This window comes from Hemibagrus wyckioides, linkage group LG04, assembly GCF_019097595.1.
Source record: "Hemibagrus wyckioides isolate EC202008001 linkage group LG04, SWU_Hwy_1.0, whole genome shotgun sequence".
NCBI lineage: Eukaryota > Metazoa > Chordata > Actinopteri > Siluriformes > Bagridae > Hemibagrus > Hemibagrus wyckioides.
This window is the reverse complement of record NC_080713.1, coordinates 25,668,699-25,691,305: the sequence shown is the minus strand read 5'-3', so window position 1 is coordinate 25,691,305 and position 22,607 is coordinate 25,668,699. Positions and strand designations below refer to the sequence as shown.

General features: G+C 39.9%; 2 protein-coding genes across 2 annotated transcripts in view; one reads left to right on the top strand and one right to left on the bottom strand.

Moving 5' to 3' along the window:
* Nucleotides 1-1,175: 1,175 nt before the first annotated feature.
* LOC131351628 (carbohydrate sulfotransferase 8-like) overlaps nucleotides 1,176-22,607 on the bottom strand; it is a 129,150-nt gene continuing 107,718 nt past the window's right edge. Inside the window, exons 3-4 of the mRNA XM_058387100.1 lie at nucleotides 7,629-7,666; nucleotides 1,176-5,487 (exon numbers count right to left, since the gene is read on the bottom strand). Coding sequence (XP_058243083.1) covers nucleotides 4,399-5,487; nucleotides 7,629-7,666 — 1,127 coding nt within the window. The 3' untranslated portion in view covers nucleotides 1,176-4,398. The remainder of the gene's footprint in view (nucleotides 5,488-7,628; nucleotides 7,667-22,607) is intronic.
* LOC131351630 (low choriolytic enzyme-like) lies at nucleotides 8,626-14,769 on the top strand. The gene is made up of 9 exons (XM_058387103.1): nucleotides 8,626-8,701; nucleotides 10,624-10,699; nucleotides 11,483-11,540; nucleotides 11,698-11,853; nucleotides 12,715-12,832; nucleotides 13,378-13,556; nucleotides 13,713-13,794; nucleotides 14,371-14,495; nucleotides 14,631-14,769. Coding segments are annotated over exons 2-9 (783 nt in total). The 5' UTR covers nucleotides 8,626-8,701; nucleotides 10,624-10,636; the 3' UTR covers nucleotides 14,633-14,769.

The following is a 22,607-nucleotide window of genomic DNA, read 5'->3' as shown; positions in this document are numbered from 1 at the left end:
CAATCCATGACTTAATTCTGAAGAACTGAGAGAACTGCTGCTGGGGATAGATCTAGCATGAACAGCCCGTGACCCAGGGGACTGCCGTGGAAAGAACCCCTCAGAGACTATCACGCTGTCTTTGACTGCCGTTCCATCAGTCAGCCTCTTCAGGAAGGAATTACTGCTACAAGTCTATAATAAACTCAGAAACTACACTGACCTATCAGTTCCTCAAGAGCTCTTGGTTGGACAACTGCATGTTAATATAAAGTGTAGTAGAAAGGAGATTATTTACGTTTACATTATTTACTGTCCAGTGTCACCCAAATGAGGATGAGGTTCCCTTCTCAGCCTGGTTCTCTCTCTCTCAAGGGTTTTTCCTCACCACCGTCGACTCAGGCTTGCTCATAAGGGATAAATGTTAGGGATAAATAGTAACTTTGAACGTTATCATTTCTTCTATGTTTCTATACCTCTATAAAGCTGCTTTGAGACGATGTCTATCGTTAAAAGTGCTAACAAAGAAATAGAATTAAATTGAATAGAACAGCGAATAAACACACTAGATGGATACACAGTGGTTTTATAAACAGTGGTTAAAAAAATAATCAGTTAAAATAAACATTGTATTGTGAAAACTACATTTAGACTAGTATTAGTAACAGAAATGTGGAAGGTTTTGAATATTTATTCAGCTACTGATTATTATTATTATGTCCTGCTTCTTTATGTTCCTGTGCACTTTGGTGAGATAGATGCTCTAATACCAACATTATAAAAGTTCTTTAAAAAATCCAATCGAATTTGGGACTCTTTAATCTGAGACGAATGCACTCCTGCCTCTTTCAAGTCGTCTATTTTCTTTATTTATTCAAGGTTATTATGTCGAGATGGGAATTACTGGGTAAAGAAAAAGAGAAAAAGTAATGTGTTCAAAAGCACCACTGAAAAATTTCTATCTACACTGCTTCAATTACATAAAGATCTTTAAATAATAACGAATGTGGCGTAAAAACTGCCTCTGTGTTCCTTTCCTCCATCGCTACACGCTAAATCTGACAAAGCAAAACCATTCCATTTCAATAGACTGCCTTGTGAGAGAGAATCAAGTCAAAGAGAATCAAGTCAAAACAAAAGGCCACACAATTTAAAAGAAAATACATAAACATTTATTCAGAGCCACTCAGCCGAGCGAGAAAGAGATAGATCGTTTCACCACTTATAATAATGTCTTTCTTATTCATGTCCAAATAAGGCAAAGGGCATTTGTATACTTGTACACTGAGAAAAAAAACATTATATACATTAGCATATAGAATATAGATCTTTCTATATATACTGTATATGTGTGTGTGTGTGTATGTGTTTAGAGTGGATTATTGTTTCACTAAAGTTCACACATAGCTTAGATACTTTAAATATTAACAATAATTTGGGATCCTGGTCACATCACTCATAAAACATACATGTCCAACATTTTATACTATGTGTATATAATATATACCAGTTGCAGCATACAGTACACTCATATACCATAGGGGTAGATCACTTTTAATCTTTTTCTTTTATGTGTTTATTTATTTAGCAATAGAAGAAATACAAATATACAGTAGTTTATTTACACACAGATGCATTATGATGTGTGTTAGCTACAGGTATGCAATGCTCTGTAATTACGAACAAACATCTACGAGGTTGTTATCTTGGACAATTCAATGTCTTGCCACTGTTCTGGAAAAAAAAGCTATATCATTTTTTACGTTTTTGGTCAGCGTTTATCCTCGTAAAATAAAGACCTTCTGGAAGGCAACAAATGGAGCCTTCTTGCTTTTTATTCAGCTTTCTCTATAATTTTTCCTCAGTTTGCAAGAGAGCGAAACTGGTGCTCATGCAACAACTCAAACTACGGTAAAGAGTGGATTATTTGAAGATACAGACCTAGGTCTAGTCCATACTAGTGCAGGTGAATTTGATTAGTGTGTGTGTTTATGTGTGTTCTGCCCACACTAGTGTAATGGAGGCCAGTGGTAGGTGCTGTGCAGGTAAACCTCACTCCCCTGATCGACTGACGCTAGTGGCTGTAGTCTTTAGCCTCATTGTTAGTGTGCCTGCCTCCGATGCCATAGACACGGGTTCGAGACCCGCTTGGAGTGGAGTGCGAGTAGGTCCTGTGGGGTTACATTGGTGCCGTGACCCGGATGGGAGTAAGGTTTAGGGGGGAGTGTAAAGGAGGTCACTGGTAAATGCTGTGCAGGTAAACCTCACTCCCCTGATCTAAAGAGGTGCACTAGCGACTGACGCTAGTTGCTGCAGTCTTAAGCCTCCAAGGGGTTATGATAAGAATTATGTAGGAAATACTGCCAATTTCTTTTCTTTAGAACATCATAAATGGATCTTCTTGCATGCCATAGTAATAATAGAAATGATTATTATTTTTATTTATACAGAAAAAAAGCATCACAATGAGCGTCACCATCTTGGAGTTGACGTAAACTTGTTAAAATGATATCGAAAGGCTACATTTTCAAGAATTTTCAAGATCAAAAATTGTTTTCTGTGGCTGAAAAATAAAGTTTTACTATAAATGAAAAGCCAAAATGAATGAGTAAATGTCTTAACCCCTGTTAGTATAGACTAGACCTTGGATTTCTATCGTTCTTCATTCGATCAACCAAAAAAAATGAAAATAAACCCATTATCAGTGCTAGAAAGGATGAGTAATATGTGAAATATGGTGTTTACCTGTTTTATGAGTTTATATAGCTCATTCCTTGTGAATCTACATCCAAACTCATCAGAAAACTCTGATTGGGTGACATTTATATCATCACAAGATGGTTGAGTGAATGTTTAGTCAAACATATCAGTGTATTCAAATTCACATAGTCACAGCAAGGACTATTAAAAAGTTGTAGATTTAATCGTAATCCTTACTTAATGCTTATTTTGGATTCTTAAGTAGAAAACTTTGTGCTTAGACTTAGATGTCTGATTTCTGGCAGTGGTTTTAGTGGATTTGTAGTGCTTTAAAAACTTCTTCAGACAAAACCCAAACAGAATACACTTTTAATGTTGTTTCAATCCAGCAATTATATCTTGTCCTGAAAATCCCCCTGTGCCACGGTGTTATCAACAATCAAGAGTTTTCAAGCATTTGCTTATTTAAAAGAGAATTGAATCCTCACCAAACACTCAATGATCCAGGATCAGCTTTGTCCAGGATGGATGGTGCCACTGGATTTCCATAGGTGGAAAACATCTTTCTTAACCCTATTCTGATTACACCAATTTGACATGTTCAGGCTTTTAGGAGCATTTTCTAACTTTCAATAAAGCAGGTGTTAGAGCCTCATAGGAAATGGTTGCAGGCCAGATCGTTCTCTAAACGTGTGGTGGGTGTTTGCGGGAGTGCGGTAAGTACATCAGCGTGTACTTTAGTGCTTTAGTGTGGGTTTGCAGTGGGAGGGAAGTATTTAGGGATGAGCTAGAGTAATGCTAATGAGGTAACCGAAGCCTTATCCCATCTATATTTATATGATATCTGTTTCTCTCGCTTCCTGAGCAGTGAGGTGTGTGTGTGTGTGCACAGTAAAGAAACGAAAACTGGGCAAACAGCACTGTGATGTGTTTTGTACTGTACAACATTTGTATAATTGATCCTAAAAGCTTATATATTCTCTTAGACTCGGTTTGCTATGTTCTCTGAGGAGCATACATCTCAGATTATTACAGCGAGGTTTCTGGGGAAATCTTTCTGTTATTCACCTGGAAGTCGTCTTTATAAGGATATTTATATGAGAGAAAACGTTTGTGGCATCACTGATCTTCACGACGATAATGAGAAACAGTTCGGTTTAGTTGGAACTTAGCTTCTATGAGAGAAATTTGAACAAGCTTTGCATGGTGATGTGTATCTCTCGTATCGGTGTAAGATTGCTGGCATTCACACACCTACAGCTATACATAAAGCTATTGTACAAATACATAGAAAAATATATAGTTATCTGAATCACTTTTTTCTTTTCTTTTCTTTTCTTTTCTTTTCTTTTCTTTTCTTTTCTTTTCTTTTCTTTTTTTTTTTTTTTTTTTACAATAATACAATATTATAGTTACATTTTACATTGTATTTAAATAATATAATCATGAATGTGGGGATGTTACATTAAGAGAAGGAAATGATGAGGAATTAAGAGGTTCATAGGCCAGCATTCATACGAGGAATGCATAACCGAGCTCGAAACAACGCATTTAGTATCATTTCTAGTCATTCCTCGCTCTGTTTCAATCCCAACTGGAATGTGTTAAGTGCAAACTTATTGGTGTGACGTAACAATGAACTACTACAATGTAATTCTCACACTTTAGTTACTGACAGCTTATACACTAGCAACCATGACGATGCGAGCCATCAGTTGATCAGTACACATCATGAAAAGGTTTGGAGTAGTTAAACATCAGATAGTCCATATAGTAAAAGTCATAAACCCTCTGCCTGTCTGAGGCACTGAGCTGTGTGAAGTAACGCTGTGTGATGTGTGTGGAAGTCCTCGCAGCTTCTGGGTTTCTGTCCTTGAAAGTAGGGAAGGTGAGGTTTTTCGGCGCTCCCACTCTCCGCAAGAGGAAGTTAGCTTCCTCCTCAATGGTCTCGAATTTGCCGATGAAATCGTAATCGAGTAAGCATGGACTGCACAGCTGACTTACAGGCTCCCAGTGGATGTCCATGCCAATGGGACGGTGTACATCCAGCAGGTAGCGGATAAACTCCTGAAAAGTGACACCGCTTCCTGTCCTGAGTGCTGATTTAGATGCGTTCACTCTGTACTTGGAGATAATGGGCTTGCCAAACACAGGGTGATAGTATGAGTTCGGGCTCTCAAATTTGTCCCTGAATGCCGAAACCAGACGTTCCATTGGCTCTCGAATGAACAGCACCTTGGTGTAGGAACGGAGGCGCTCAGAAACCGCGTGCTGGTCAAGGCTGTCCAGGCGCATTAGGTGGTTGCCGTAGTGGACAGTGTCATGGTTTATCTTGTGTGTGGAGGACGCAACACCAGCAAGCACCATCAGCACTCGCTTCCAATTAGAGCAGCCCGCTTTGGGCACTTCGCAGTAGAGCAACTTGTGTCTGTCCTCTACATAGATGCGAGACACATGGTGTGGCGTTATTGTTCTCGAGATGTTGCTCCGGTATTTGGCACAGACTTCCTTGATCAACCGGTGACGAGTTTTCTGCATGCGGTAGAAATGCTGCCAGCTCTTGGGTGTCGGATCTGATGATGACGAGGAGTTGGAGAGTGGCCGGATAGCTGCGTTGGTCTTGAGAAGCTTCCTGTGGCGTTTGGTAACACCATGAGAAGCTTGATTTGGTTTGTTCCAATTGAAAGCTGGAAACTGTGTAGCTGAGACAAAGTTATCAGCACTCGGGTCAACAGGCCTGGATTGTCTGCCCAAAGGATGTGAAGCCGCTCTGTCTGTAATGTTGCGGTCATGTTGGGCACACAGCTCCTGGAAAACAGGAAAAAACAGCAGAAAAATATAGATTTGAAGTTATTCATGTATATAAAACCATTACTAAACTATTTTGTGGCTAATAAAACATTTGTAAACTTTTTTAATTATCTTGTTTATAGTAGTTCCATTATCCTGTATCATATAACCATGTATACTGCCCTTAACATGTATATATGTTTATATAAGGTTTATCTACGAATGTAATTTATAGTTTTTTAAAAATGAAATACTACAATATAATAAAATGAATGCTGAAAATAAAATAATAGACAACAGGAATAATAATAATAATAATAATAATATAATAATAATCTGCTGTTCTTTAATCAGCCACATGATGGTGGACTTTCCTCACCTATCACACCTGTTATTTGGTAATAAATTCAAGATTACGATCCAGCTGTGTACGTCCCAATACTAATGGTATTAAAGCACATGGGAACACCCTGCTGTTCACCAGATATTATCCAGGTCACTAATAATTTCCATCTGTCTCATTTTATCTTCCTTGTACAGTCATTTTTCCATCTGATATATTTCCATATTCACCGTAAGTCCATTACTTTGTTAAATGGTTCCTAGTTAGTCTTGGGATTTCTTCTGATTATCTCAGTCACCCATGTTGCCTGATATGAGGAAGAAACCTTGAGAGGAACCAGGCTCAGAAGGGAACCTCATCCTCATTTGGGTAATGTAAATGTAAATAATGTCCTGTATACAACATGGATGTTCACTGCCACTGAGGAATTCCTAAAAGATTCCTAATAGCAGTCTAGGAATTTTGAAATGATCTTCCCAGGCCTTTGTTTTAACCAGTGAAGCAAACGTGATAGAAAGCAATCAAGCAATCAACATCAGATAAACAACAACCTAAAGTCATTCAGATCTCCACACATTTTATGTTACTGTCCATTTCCTGTAACAAAATCAATTAGGAAATCTACTTTTCTATTCTAATTCTATTCACGTGAGGTCATTTTCAAACAATTGCTTTGAGACACGTTTTCGTCAGCTTCATTATATTTACAGCATTCAGTACATAAGAATTCCAGTGACTCAAAAGCATACAGCAAGTTGACTGTGTCTCGTCTCTTTAAACACCCTGGAAAATTCCAGAAATTGATGCAATAACTTCGTCTGATTGGCCAGTTGGCATTACTGGTAATTAATTGGAAGTGCACCAATGGCTGTATGTAAATGCCAGTGCCTTGATACACTAGGAAGAAATCCAAATAACGTAGCCAAGAGCTCAAAAACTAAATCAAGGACATCCACAATTCTGATTCCTCAATAGAAAACTGGGAGAATCCACACAAGCAAACGTATACTAAATGTATACTAAAGAAGAAAGTTGAAGATGAATGAACTTTATGTCTGAATTGTTCAGCTGATCCTTAAGACAACATGTTGGAGGAATCATACACCAAAAACTGTACATTCACCATTCCTATTAGTCCTACACTAACAAGGTGAATAAACAGCCCTTAATCCAAGATTAATGTAACTAAAAACAGAAAGATGATCACCAGGACAGAGACCCAACCTCATGGAGGAGTGTTTTCTGGTCAGATGAAAACAAAAATGTAAATGTTCAGAGGAAAAAGGTCAAAATTTGATCTGAAGCACACCATCCCAAATCTGAAGCACGCTGGTGGCAGCATCATGTTTTCAGAAAATAGATGAGAAACATGAAGAAGGATGGTTATCTAGAAATACAGAGGAAAGTCCTCAGCCAGAAAAGTTCAAACCTGGTCACAACTGGGTCTTACAGCGGTACACTGATCCTAGACATCTCTGAAATAAAATGGCTTAAAGATAACAAAGTGAAAGTCCTGGAGTGAAAGCCCTGACCTGAATCCCATAGAAAATGTGCTGGCAAAACATGTCTAAGCCGGGAGGAATTAAAGATTAGTGCTTAACTACTTAACAAATGCTTAAATACTAACAAAGTTTATGTAGAATTCTGACCCACTTAATTCCTAATATTATAATAAAGGCTAAAAATAAACTGCCTTTTAAGTACTATTGTGAAATCACCTCTAACCTCTAGACACAAGAAATGCATGCTAATATGGAATAGGTAGAAAATGTATTTGTCAACATGATAGAATGCTTCAATTAGGTTATTTTCTCACCTCTCTCATCTGCCACGTCAAGCCGTTGAAATTGACCCCTGGAAGACAGCAAGAAAAGACAGTGGGTTATTAATCAACCACAGCAGATTTTTTAAAGAAAGAAATGACATAAAGTCTTTGATCATTTCAAGGTTTTGGGACCGAGGCAAGACATTTCTAGCTGAAATCTGCAGGCATTAAATTATACCTTTCGAGAGACAACATGGGAATGTGTCTTAAACCTCCAGCCTAGAAAATAACCTCTCTTCTGTCTGTCACTGAAACCAGTGATATGGAAGATTATAATGCTGAAGAACCTCACCAGGCATTCCTCAGCAGTGGCTTCTTCTTCTTCTTTATGAAAAACAAATATGAGGAACGCTGTTACTGTGAAGTATCACTACAGCTAGATTCGTGTAGTGTGAAGAACCTTATCTGAATCAGAAATCTCTCTTCATCAAGTCGCTATAATCATGCAGTCATGTTACATGGATTGTTTTTAATTTAAGTTTATAAAGCACACAACAACCCAAGGGTGAATGTTTGAACTTGAACTTTTATTTCAGCATAAATACGAGTTACATAACAAGGTTCATGTGCCTGATTATCTCTTATCCCTCCTGGTCTCTCCACAAGCCCTCCTCCTGCTGTACCCTTGCCCTGAACCCATGCTCCAACCTGCAATCTGCAATTTTGAACTTTTGCCCTTTTTGAGAATGTGGATTAGCATAATAAAAAATGCTACTTAACTTGCAAAGGAATAATACAACCAAAAGAAAGACGTCTCTTCTTGTGAGAAGAAACTAGTTTGTTTGAATCCACTTTACAGATCAGGGAAAAAGTGCACCTGCTTCCCTAACAGCATGACTGTAAATAAATAAAGCTGATATCCTTCGACATTTATTTACATTTTCTAATAATAGAAACTTTTTTTTTCATACATAACCTCTTAGATACACCTTTCTCAGGAATAATCAGCTTCTGTTCTATATTTATGTGATACAGTTATCACACTGAATAAACAGAAAAGGCTATAAAACTCTGCCGTTCCTCTGCCACTGTATTTTCATTCACCTTTTTCTTGGAGATTTGAGGTAAGAACACTGACTCTACTAACACATCTAATGAATTTACTTGTCTTACATTTATAATAGCCATAGTTATTTCTTAGATTTCTTAGATCACACGTTTTCCCCCTCCATTATGCATGGTCTTCAGTGCTTTTAACAACAGACACAGACACAATTCAGCTTTACAGCATACTCGACGTGAATTTCGATCCCTAATGAACAAGCCAGAAGTAACAGTGATAATGAAAAACACCCTGAGAGACGACAGAGGAATTTTGACAAGAACCCATCTTCAAATGAAATAGGATTACACTTCAGCACTTGCTAGCAAAATGTGCCATGTTTAACAGGTTCATTATATTTCCTGTGCAGTCATTTGTACAAATAACTAAAAAATAATACCAAAGATACCCCATACTTTAGTTTATTCAAGAGAAATTTCAAGTCAGGTTAGGAAGAGAGTACAGGCAAATTAGCAAATTAACAAATGAGTGCTTGGTCTTGGTCTTGGTCTGGGTCTTGGCTTGGACATGACCATGTGTGTGTTAGTCTTGGTCTTGCTCTTGGCTTGGACTTGACCATGTGTGTGTTAGTCTTGGTCTTGCTCTTGGCTTGGACTTGACCATGTGTGTGTTAGTCTTGGTCTTGCTCTTGGCTTGGACTTGACCATGTGTGTGTTAGTCTTGGTCTTGCTCTTGGCTTGGACTTGACCATGTGTGTGTTAGTCTTGGTCTTGCTCTTGGCTTGGACTTGACCATGTGTGTGTTAGTCTTGGTCTTGCTCTTGGCTTGGACTTGACCATGTGTGTGTTAGTCTTGGTCTTGCTCTTGGCTTGGACTTGACCATGTGTGTGTTAGTCTTGGTCTTGCTCTTGGCTTGGACTTGACCATGTGTGTGTTAGTCTTGGTCTTGCTTTTGGCTTGGACTTGACCACGTGTGTGTTAGTTTTGCTCTTGGCTTGGACCTGACCATGTATGGGTTAGTCTTGGTCTTGATCTTGGCTTGGACTTGACCATGTATGGGTTAGTCTTGGTCTTGATCTTGGCTTGGACTTGACCATGTATGGGTTAGTCTTGGTCTTGCTCTTGGCTTGGACTTGACCATGTGTGTGTTAGTCTTGGTTTTGGCTTGGACTTGACCATGTGTGGGTTAGTCTTGCTCTTGGCTTGGACTTGACCATGTGTGTGTTAGTCTTGGTCTTGGCTTGGACTTGACCATGTGTGTGTTAGTCTTGGTCTTGGCTTGGACTTGACCATGTGTGGGTTAGTCTTGGTCTTGGCTTGGACTTGACCATGTGTGTGTTAGTCTTGGTCTTGGCTTGGACTTGACCATGTGTGTGTTAGTCTTGGTCTTGGCTTGGACTTGACCATGTGTGGGTTAGTCTTGCTCTTGGCTTGGACTTGGCCATGTGTGGGTTAGTCTTACTCTTGGCTTGGACTTGACCATGTGTGTGTTAGTCTTGGTCTTGGCTTGGACTTGACCATGTGTGGGTTAGTCTTGCTCTTGGCTTGGACTTGGCCATGTGTGGGTTAGTCTTACTCTTGGCTTGGACTTGACCATGTGTGTGTTAGTCTTGGTCTTGGCAGAAAGGGTTAAGAACCTTATGGCAGCTTGTTGTGTGTTTTCAATGTTTAGGATGAAAGGTTGTATTTTGTGAATAGCAGCAGCATTTCTAGCAATTCCTGGGAAGACTACAGTCTCCAGATGTGATTAAGAATGATTCAAGACTCAAGCAATGCTGAGGGTCTCAATCAAGCAATAACATTCAGGTTCCTGCTTTATATACAGTTATATGGAACTCCTGCAGTTTGTAGTCCTTCTCAAAAATGTACTCATTTAAAAGTATTAGTTAAACACCCTACTTGACTCTTCATGAGTCACATGGATCAGGAAGTCCACACACTTCCATACTAACCGTGTAGTCATGTTTCTGCCTGCCTCTACAGGACGTCTGTGGTCATGTTTGTGTATAAGGTGTGTGTGGGTTTGCTGGCCCTGCTGCTGCTCTGTTCTGCACAGGAGGTAAGAGACCTACATGCATGCATACTTTATATGAATGTACATTTATTTGATGGACACAATCTAAACAGCTGTTTGAAGATTATTCACCACCTGCCCTGTTGACCAGCTCCTAGGTCAAACTGGTGAAACTGGTGGATCATTTGTCATCATCATACTATGTCATATCAGCAGCTTTCTTATTATTCCTCTTAGCAGAAATAGTCCTTTCTACCAGCAGGTCAGCTTGACCTGTGTCATTATCTGGTCAGACTAAGCTGGATTTTTCAGCAAGGTGATGTTTAGCAAGTGTGAGATCATTCATTACACTTATCTTTCCATGTAATGTCTTGGTTTTTTTATCTGTTTTTATGTGCTGTCTTTTCGTGTACCGTGGTAAGTCATGTGTTTATGATTTTTCAATGATTATTTATTAACTTCCATTCTGTAGGCATCTGCCACAGTTGCTGCATCTTTTAAGAGTACACTTTCATTAAACCTTGACGGACATCATGGTCCTCTTCCTAGTCCTCCTCTGCTGATAAATTATTCTGCTGTTAGCTGCTAGCTCATGACTCCTTTAATCACGGCAATGATTTGGCCTGGCACGTTTGTCAAAACAATCAAGGAATTTTGCTTAATTGAACAGACCTAGAAATATGGATATATGCAAAGCTGCCTTAATTTTTAGGCTAACTAATGCAAATCAGAGCGTAGGAGCCTTCTAAATGGAGACAGGTTTTAAATACAGAATAATGAAAGAGTCATTATTTAATAAGCTGACGTTTTTGTCCGATAGCTTTCGAGGACCCGCTTTCTCGTCTGTCAGTCGGAGAACGACTCGAGAGAGTGAACAGTAACGCCAGTATGTACAAACACAAGCACAACAACATTATCACTGTAATAGATCATGCAGTATATTACACAGTGAGTCATTATTCTTAACAGTACCATGTACTGATGTGTTACTGAGAATCAGGAATATTGTAAACATTATAAAAACTTTGTGTTTCATGTGTTAGTTCGTGGTGTAGGTGAACCTGAGCTGATTGAAGGAGACATTTCTGTTTTTGATGATAACGATAGAAACGCTGATCCCTGCACCTCCCGGGGTTGCATGTGGCCAAAGTCGAGTGATGGCAAAGTCTACGTACCCTATGTAATCGCCAATCACTACTGTAAGTCAAAGATGTGCTTCATTATTATAGTCTAATCTAATATCATCTAATAGTATGCTGTCCTAATCTAATCTAATCTAATCTAATCTAATCTAATCTAATCTAATCTAATCTAATCTAATCTAATCTAATCTAATCTAATCTAATATATGGCATGTTGTAATAATATAACCTAATAATACAGTGGAACCTTGGCATATGACTGCCCTCCCTTATGAATTTTCGCCTTAAGAATCGATATTTTGCAAGAAATTAGCCAGATTAGTTGCGCTTATGTCCGGGAGCTGTTTAAAGCCTGTTTGCATCAGTGGAAAGCCAAGTGAAGCCAACTGAAGCGAGTTTACGTAGTTTCATACGTATTTTACATAAGTCAGCGAAAGCTGTTTGGAAAGAGTCAAACGATACCATCGTTGCCTTCAGCATGTGTTTAAAAGCTCGGTGATTTGGTGGTGTGGATGCTCTGTTCTATTTTTAGCCCAAGCTTGGTGGCACGACTTCCTGTGAGGAGCCTTGAGATGGAATGCTTGGCTTGGGTCAGTGCTTTGCAAGCAGCTATACAGTTTACATACGCTTCGTATTGGTCATGTTTTTGGGTGGCTGGAATGGATTATCTGCATTTACATTATGTCTTATGGGAAAATTTGTATCACAATAAAAATATTCGCCTTAAGAACTCGCCTCCAGAACGAATTAAATTCGCATGCCGAGGTTTCACTGTATTCTATTAATATATGATTAAAACAGTTTCTACTGTAATAGAACTGATTTTGACTCATCTGGAGTCTGATCAACTGAACGATTATATTCAAGTAGCGCACAGAGCACAGTGTCTAACCTAACAGGTACTCTGTACTCCCTTAGCCGATCGTGAGCGGCAGCTTATCCAGCAAGGCCTGGACTCTTTCTCCTCCATCACCTGTATCCGTTTTATTCCACGCTCCAATGAGAGAGATTATATCAGCATCGAGTCTCTGAATGGGTACGCACATGTAGGATTTTCCTTCAAATGACTTCACTCCTTAAGGGAACATCCAGCCATATACAAGCTAGTATATCGCACCAAGATTTTTACATAGTGTCACTACACATTCACACACAAACACACACAACCACTTTATTTATGACCACTTTTAATCTCTAATCATTTCGGTACAGAGACGTCAGTTCTGGTATTTGTCTTATTTGTAAATCTAATGCTGCTTGAAGTCCTAGTCCACCCTGTTGCTCTCGTGTTGTGGCTGATGTGACACTACATTTCCGCTTAGGCCATAATTTTTCTCTCTACTAGAGAAAAAGCCAACGTGTCAAATCGTATCCTTTTTAGGGAAGTGGTGGCTCAAGTTGTTAAGGGGCTGGGTTGTTGATTGGAAGGTTAGGGTTCAAGCTCCAGCACTGCCAAGCTGCCACTGTTGGGCAATTGAGTAATGCCCTGGACGCTGTGACCCCATCTTCCTCAGCTGGGATATACAAAGAAAAGAGCTGTAATGTATGTATGGTGATAATAAATGCTTCTTCTGCTTATAGATGCTACTCTTACATCGGACGCACCGGTAATGCACAGACCTTGTCTCTGGCTCGTAGTGGCTGCATCTACTATGATACTGTCCAGCACGAGCTTCTTCACGCTCTGGGTTTTAATCACGAACAGACCCGCAGCGACCGAGACAGCTACATCCGTGTGGCCTGGGTGAACATTATGGAGGGTACAGACCACAGATTTATGCACTTTAGAGATATATTTATACACTGAACATGTAGGAACTTTTTCCTTTTCAGCTTTTCAGAACCTTTTCCATCACACATGATTTTTGTTGGTTTTACTCTTAACTATTTATTTGGGGGTTTTGTTTCCTTATCAGGAAAGGAGCACAACTTTAACAAGAAGGAAACTCTGAACCAGGGAACAACTTACGACTACAACTCCGTCATGCAATACCACAAGTCAGTCAATCACCAAACATCCACCCAGTACATTTTACATGTTTAACCCTTTTCACCAGTACATTTTGATGAAAGAGGGGACATTTTCAATCAGTATAAAGAGATGAATGACGTGAATCTGATATAAAATGAGTCAGGACTCTGATGGCTTTCAGTGTGAGACCTTTGTTTTTCCCTCTGTGGGATAACCTTACACAGAATTTTAGAGGTTGAAGATAAACATCTTCAAATTTTAGATAATTATGAACAAGCACTTGGGGCGTCTGAGAGAGCAGAAATGGGTTTCATATCAACATTTACTTTGAGGATACAAACCGTTTTTATTTGTTTTGAACCATGCCTATGAAATATTGCTCCTAGTAGTCTAGGGAAAAACAGAAATACTTATGAAAAACTACAAATTCTTAAACTCCTAAGTGTCTACTTTCATATGAGCTTCATATTAACCACGACTGTGGAGTGAGACAAGACATTCAATACTGCACAAGAACACAACAAAACAGCTGCAAATAACATTTCTTTTGCCTCTGGAAGAATTTGACCATCAACTTAGAATTTTATTATTTGGTATTTCAGAACTGCTTTCTCTAAGAATGGCCTGCCCACCATGATCCCCATCCCTGACCCCAATGTACCCTTCGGTACGGCCACTGAGATGAGCCAAAACGACATCATCAGGATCAACAGACTCTACCAGTGCTGTGAGTTTTTCAGCTGTATGACTGAAGTTTGCATTATACTCACTGTTTCTAGTATTCAGTGTCAAAACATGGTCTTGATCGAAGAAGAGAAAATAATTCTTGATTAAAATTTTACATGCTGTTCTCTTTGTGCAGAAACTGTCTGCCGAGTGCTGAAGATGGCCGTCTTTCAGGTGGCCTTGGGGTGGATAAGTTTAGAGGAATGATGATAAATGCCTCTGATGGTTGAGTTGACAGGTTTAAGCTTAACAATAAAACAACTTCAGCTTCTAGACTACAGTCATTTGTTTCACTCAATACAAAGTCAATACAATTATTCTCAAAACTGGTTGTTAAAGAGTGCCATATACATAAATACAAATTATAACAAGATCTCTATGCAACTAATCAAATATATTGAATAAATAATTCTAGGCTTTGAAACTAGGCTTTGAAATAATACTAAAAATAAAAAAAATTTAAGCCATTTGAAGCCTTGATTATCACCACACATACATTACTGTGTTATTCTTTTCTTCGTATACCCCAGCTGAGGAAGTTGGGGTCAGAGTGCAGGGGCAGCAATGATACAGCGCCCCTGGAGCGGAGAGGGTTAAGAGCCTTGTTCAATTGCTCAGCAGTGGAGCTTGAACCCCGATCCTCTGATCAATAACCCACAGCCTTAACCACTTGAGCCATCACTGTCCCTGGTAAAGTTCACAAGATCTAGTTTGTGAATTATTGACAGATGTAATCCTTGTGGCAATTTGTGTATTTTAAAATGAATTAAGACACTAAAATTCACAAAATTCACTTCTTAAATTGTGGTCACAGAAACCCAAGCATACTGGAGTTACTGGTGATGTGACGTGAATGTTATTTTCCTGTGGAACCGTAATCATATTCTCAGTATAAATAAATTTTTTCACCTGTTCCAGGCAAATAATTCAGTCATAGGATTAAGTTATACCTTTAGTAGCTACAGTTTTGGTATCTGGTGGATTTTCAGACTAGTGGATAGGGTTTTTCAGACTAGTGAACAATGGGCCACTGTAAACTCTGAGTAAAAAGAATCCTGGGTAGTTTCCCACTGCTCATACTTTACCTGTGGGTTTACAATTCATCTCAGCTATTCATAATCTGATGTACATTTCTAAACTCTGGGTTAACCTTCTTACTAGCATATTTACATCACCAACAGCTGACTGATGAATGATGATAAATACGTGAATAAATGAATGAATACAGAGCGCAACCAGTTTAAATAACGGCTAGTTTCCTGTCATAATGCTAAGCATCTTGATGTAGTATTTTCAACACAGCATCGATCCACACTATACAGGTTTAGTACCAAAATGTGGGGTTATAACCACACAAAAGCCGTGCTAATCCTGGGTTTCACAACCCCGGGTAAAGAAAACTGATTCTAAACTGTGTGAACTGTGAAATGTTCCTCTACCTAGGCTTAAATATGGGTGTACATCTTCAATCGCAGCTCCACCACCAAGACACCAGAATTCTAGTACTTCCTGGTCACCTAGTTACTTTCCGGTTAAGCCTATTCAAGCTATGCTAATGCGAAGTATTGCATCATTCCTTGTTTTCCTAGCCACTGTTTATGACCTAGCTTTTGTATCTCGTTCTCTTTATTTCTTGGATTGTATTTTTGGATTTGTTGGCTGTCTCTTTGGACTGGATATTGTTTTAGATTGTCCGTCTAGTTACTTCAAGCCTATTTAAGCTATGCCAACGTTATACACATTGCGAAGTATTGCATCGTTTATCCTGTGTACCAAGCCGTGTTCCTTGTTTTCCTAGCCACTGTTTATGACCTAGATTTTTGGATTTGTTGGCCACGTAGACTGTCTCTTTGGACTGGATAACATTTTAGATTGTCTGCCTGTGGATTTTGTTATTAAACGGCTGCATATGGATTCTGCTTCCACTATTCAATCATCACAACAGGCTTTAGAGTGACAATTGTCCCAGGGTTAAGCTCAGTGTAAGGTCTCAGAATATTATCCTGTGGCCCCAATATATTAATTTGTGGCCTCAAAACTTTCTATAAAATAGCCACCATGGTACCGGTACATCAGAAACCTGATAGCTTCCCTGTCTTCCAGCAAGACAAGCTGTCTGCTGCACGCTTCAGTCGTGTTCATCCATAACAACAATGTTCAGCTCAATCACACACAGCTATACTCAATATTCAGCCCATGTGTTATTGATATACAGCAGGACTATCACTATTACATCTACTGCAGGCTTGACATGAAAGGGGTTACCTCTCATGAGGAGCTTTAAAAGTGTTTATTTAAAAAGCTGCTTGTGTTTCTGCAATTCTCTAAGCAGTAACTTGGGCTATGGTATGATTATAATGAAAAGATTGACATGTTCTAACACACACACACACACAAACAAGCAAGGAGTGTAAGTGAGTAGTAATTATATGACTCAGAAGCTCAGCTTCCATCATTTGTAAAGACACACACACACAGTCAATTTTCTGCACATTGGTAAATGTAAAACACTCCACATAATTGATTTAATTTAACAACATAAACTCTGCACTGCAATCAGACACACAAACATTAATGCTCTTTAACCAAAATCCAGGCACTTATCAGGGACGGGAGGTCACAGCTTGGATCTCAAACACACCGAGACACCACAGTGTATAGCTGTATTATATGCTAACATAGCAGGATGTGTAATGATTGTGCTGGTGGACCAGGCACCAGGCACCAAAACACTGTGCTTAGACCTCCTGTGTGTTTAGCTCTGATGGAGAGAATATATGAAAGCTGTGGGTCATGTCTTTTATTGGCTCTTCAGCAGGGTGTGTGTGTGTGTGGTTATTTTGATTTCAGAAGCGAACTTACACAGCCTGAGAGGTTGGGAATGGAATTGCTTAATGTCGCTGAAACTGCTGGGAATTTCACTTTAGGGAATTTTGTTTATCTTCAGACCTACGTTCAGGTCAATTTCTCTTCATACTTTAATATTAAATACACTATATTGCCAAAAGTATTCGCTCACCCATCCAAATAATCAGAATCAGGTGTTCCAATCACTTCCATGGCCACAGGTGTATAAAATCAAGCACCTAGGCATGCAGACTGTTTTTACAAACATTTGTGAAAGAATGGGTCGCTCTCAGGAGCTCAGTGAATTCCAGCGTGGAACTGTGATAGGATGCCACCTGTGCAACAAATCCAGTCGTGAAATTTCCTCACTCCTAAATATTCCACAGTCAACTGTCAGCTGTATTATAAGAACGTGGAAGTGTTTGGGAACGACAGCAACTCAGCCACGAAGTGGTAGGCCACGTAAACTGACGGAGCGGGGTCAGCGGATGCTGAGGCGCATAGTGCGAAGAGGTCGCCAACTTTCTGCAGAGTCAATCGCTACAGACCTCCAAACTTCATGTGGCCTTCAGATTAGCTCAAGAACAGTGCGCAGAGAGCTTCATGGAATGGGTTTCCATGGCCGAGCAGCTGCATCCAAGCCATACATCACCAAGTGCAATGCAAAGCATCGGATACAGTGGTGTAAAACACGCCGCCACTGGACTCTAGAGCAGTGGAGACGCGTTCTCTGGAGTGACGAATCGCGCTTCTCCATCTGGCAATCTGATGGACGAGTCTGGGTTTGGCGGTTGCCAGGAGAACGGTACTTGTCTGACTGCATTGTGCCAAGTGTAAAGTTTGGTGGAGGGGGGATTATGGTGTGGGGTTGTTTTTCAGGAGCTGGGCTTGGCCCCTTAGTTCCAGTGAAAGGAACTCTGAATGCTTCAGCATACCAAGACATTTTGGAAAATTCCATGCTCCCAACATTGTGGGAACAGTTTGGAGCTGGCCCCTTCCTCTTCCAACATGACTGTGCACCAGTGCACAAAGCAAGGTCCATAAAGACATGGATGACAGAGTCTGGTGTGGAGGAACTTGACTGGCCTGCACAGAGTCCTGACCTCAACCCGATAGAACACCTTTGGGATGAATTAGAGCGGAGACTGAGAGCCAGGCCTTCTCGTCCAACATCAGTGTGTGACCTCACAAATGCGCTTCTGGAAGAATGGTCAAAAATTCCCATAAACACACTCCTAAACCTTGTGGACAGCCTTCCCAGAAGAGTTGAAGCTGTTATAGCTGCAAAGGGTGGACCGACGTCATATTGAACCCTATGGATTAGGAATGGGATGTCACTTAAGTTCATATGCGAGTCAATGCAGGTGAGAGAATACTTTTGGCAATATAATGTATCTTATTTATATTACAGAGGTGACGTGTAGGTCTGGGGGATCTGTGTGAAATTGAGCAGCGTTAGTGTTCTTAGCTCTGTGTTGTTTTTATGTACCTCTGTGTTTTTATGTAGCTACGTGAAAAATCACCAGTGGTTTCATTTCACTGTGCTGTGTGTTGCACCAATGACAATAAAAGCTTCTTGACTTGACTCTGGACTCGAAATGTGAAAAGAATAAACACTAATCGATGATACGGACATCTCTGTACACGCAAAGCCGTCAAAAAAGTACAAATACTTAAAAGCGATCAATCTGGCAACCAATTCTTCCATTTGCATTTCTCTGTATTTCCCACTGTGATGCTCGTGAGTGGATTTTCAAATGTTTTTAAAAAAGAAAGAAAGAAAGAAAGAAAGAAGGATGCATTTCCCTCAAGGCTTCCTGGATAATCCTGGCATGTTTACGCCATTCTGTGTGTGACATTTGAGCCATTGAATAAAAAAAATAAAATAAAAAATGGTGCTTTGTTTGGCATCAACATGGACAAACAACCCATTCCAAAAATATGCAGGTTCTCGCTTTTCCATAGCCCTAAAAATCGTTTCAAATATTCATATCGCTGACATCAATAGAAAACGTCTAACCTTTGGTGAAATGATCAGCGAGGCCGAGGAGGAGCCTCAGCATTCGGGTTCTTCCTTCTCCCGCAGGAGGAAGTGCGTGTGCGGTTTAAAGGTTATCGCACATCGATTCTTAACTATGATCCGACTATATTTAGATGTTAATGCTGTGATATCGTTGAAACTAGCGATGTGATGAGCAGCTAGTCGTTTTCTGTGCACATGGAGCTGTGATGTAGATTCAAGGTCTATGTGTCTATGTATTCGGTTAATAAGCTTTCTATGTAGATACTCCAGGCTCTAATGATTCCTGGCATCTTACAGTGTACTTGATTTGATGCTGCTTTGGTTCCTTTACTACGATCTTAATGCAATTCATTATAGGTTTGTGTAGCGGCGGGATGTGCTAGCTTAGTGGTTAAGGTGTTGGGCTACTGATTGGTTGTGAGTTTGAATCCCAGGTGCCACTGCTGGGCCCCTGAGCAAGGCCCTTAATTGCTCAGTTGTATAAAATGAGATAAAATTCTAAGATAAGGCAGAAATGTAAACAACATTTTATTGCCAGTTGCATAATTAGTCTAAATGTCAGGAAAATACTCTGGAGAGGAGATTCAAGTGCAGGTCAATTTAATAGGAATAGATCACATCATTAGGAACAGTTCCAAAACAGAGGAATAGCCAAAATAATGTCAACCAAACAGCGGATCAGAACAGGTGTAGCCCCTTCTTGGGTCCTACTCGCACCAACTCTGAGCGGGTCTCCGGGATGGGAGGTGGGTGCACTAACAAGGAAAAGACTCCAGCCACTAGCGTCAGTCGCTAGTGCACCTCTTGAGATCAGGGGAGTGAGATTTACCTGCCCAGCGCCTGCTTGATAAAGTACAAACTGAAACAGGGGTGCTTTTAACAAACATATTTAATTATACACACAACTAGAAGAAGGGGGAACAGGATAGAGGAAGTGCAGGTAGTGAGTCCACGGTTAATAAGCTTTTAAGGAAAAATATCTCGAATTACGAACACGAAAAGCGTGGCAGAAATCTAGTTGTAAGCAAACATTTACAAATAGTAAATTTTGAAGAAAAGGTACCAATAAAAATCCTAACTCAGTGAACAGGATTAAAAAGAGTCTCTGTTATCTCCAGCGGAGCCCATTTATGAACTGAAGAGATGTATCTGAGGATCTGGGGTTGAGAGGAACACACCGTGCAGACGCTGATGTTATTTCTAACTCTGGGATTTTTTTTCTGATGTTCTTCATGTTTCCTAGGACAAGATGGATTAAAAAAAACAAAAAAAAACCTTCCAGGTTAGACCACAGACACTTTGGGTTTAAATCCAGCTCCAGATTCAGATATGAATAATTGGAGATTTCATTTGTTGTATGCATTTATGTGTGGGTGTGTGTGAGTGTGTGTGTGTGTGTGTGTGTGGATGTGAACAGGAGCGTTACCGTAAAGGAAGAAAAGAAGGATTCCATATTTAATCATCCTTCAGCAGTGACAGGCCGTGAAACAGGAAAAGCCACCCTGCTGATCTGCACTGGTGTGTGTAACAGACTGTGGGATAATTAACGCTCTAAACACATCTGAACAGACGACAAGAGAAGCGGCTTTGGATTCAGCGTTACAGTGATGCAGAAAATGAGAAGCTTAACAGGCGTATATTAGACCGGGATCAAATTTCACAGACAAACAGTATGCTCTGATTTGTGTTGGTGTAGATCGCACTCATAACGCCATGAAGCTAAAATTCGCCAGTAATTATAGCATGCGGTTATGACTGAAAGGTATTAAGCTCTGGATTTCGCAGTTCTTTGCTCTGTGTTTGGTTTTTGCCCTACGTTTATCTGAACTTTCAAGGTGTTAGGTTATGATAAAAACAACAACAACAAACAGAAACTCTGTACCCATCTGACGCCTCAGCCTCCTGTTCTCGACCAGAGTGGTCTTGTAGCTCATCCATCTTAATATTCATGAGTTGTGCATTCTGAGATGCTCTTCCGCTCACCATGGTTGTAAAGTGTGGTTATTTGTGGCATGTTACAGGTCTGGAGGTAGATGCAGAAGTGCATTTATTTACACAGCCAAATAGAAACTTTGACACTAGATCAGGGCTGGGGCAGAACAAACACACAGGGGTAACAACAGCAGCACAATCAAAGACATGGTGAAATCAGGTGACTTAAAACAAGTGAGCGTAATCTCTATATATTAAGGCAACAACCAATAGCTGGAGGGGGGCGGAGACTATAGAAACAAAAGCATGTGGCAACGTAAACACAAACACAACAAAGTATACATGGATCTCAAAATATTGCCCTCTGATGGTCTGACAGGGAAGTGCCCCAAATATCTGTGACAACTTGACTACAGTGGAACCTTGGCATGCGAATGTCTTTCCTTACAAATTTCGCCTGGACGTACGTCCAGGAGCTGTTCAAAACTTGTTAGCATCAGTGGAAAGCCAGGCGAAGCCAACCGAAGCGAGTTTACGAATTCTACGAATTTTTATTTCAGTAAGCGAAAGCTGTGTGGAAAGAGTCAACCCACGATACCAACGTTTCCTTCAGCATGCGTTCTAAAGCTAGGAGATTTTTTGGGCGTTTTTTTGTTGACAGATTGGTGGCGTAGATACTCTGCTCTATTTTTAGCCCAAGCTTGGTGGTACGACTTCCTGTGAGGAGCCTTGACATGGAATGCTTGGCTTGGGTCAGTTCTGTGTAAGTAGCCATACAGTTTACATACGCTTCGTATTGGTAATATTGGTCATATTTTTGGGTGGCTGGAACGATTATCTGCATTTACATTATTTCTTATGGAAAAATTCATTTAGCAATACAGATTTTCACCTCCAGAGCGGATTAAATTCCTATGCCGAGGTTCTACTGTACCTGCTACTATACGTCTATCCTCTAGACTTCCTGTCAGCTTAAACCAGTCTGGCTATTCTCCTGGAGTCACAATTTGATATCACATTTTTTTCCCTGTTATGATGTTTAACTTCATTAACTGAAACTCTTGACATGAATAATTATATGAATTGTGCTGCTGCTATATGAATGACTGATTGGATAATTACATGAATGGAGTTGGGAATGAATCAACCTCAGCAAGGTAACAGTAACTCATGGTTGATTATTTGCCAAGAAGTGATTTATTTCTACATGCTACATCAACCAGGCATAACATTATAATGCCTGCCTAATATTGTGTTGGTCCCCCTTTTGCTGCCAAAACAGCCCTAACTGTGTATTCTGACACCTTTCTA

Bases quoted from the DNA above. Each gene is read 5' to 3' on its own strand.
- LOC131351630 (XM_058387103.1), top strand. From the start codon at position 10,637: ATGTTTGTGTATAAGGTGTGTGTGGGTTTGCTGGCCCTGCTGCTGCTC. The intron at 13,557-13,712 runs GTACAGACCACA...TTTCCTTATCAG, and splicing joins CTGGGTGAACATTATGGAGG to GAAAGGAGCACAACTTTAAC. The intron at 13,795-14,370 runs GTCAGTCAATCA...TTGGTATTTCAG, and splicing joins TCCGTCATGCAATACCACAA to AACTGCTTTCTCTAAGAATG.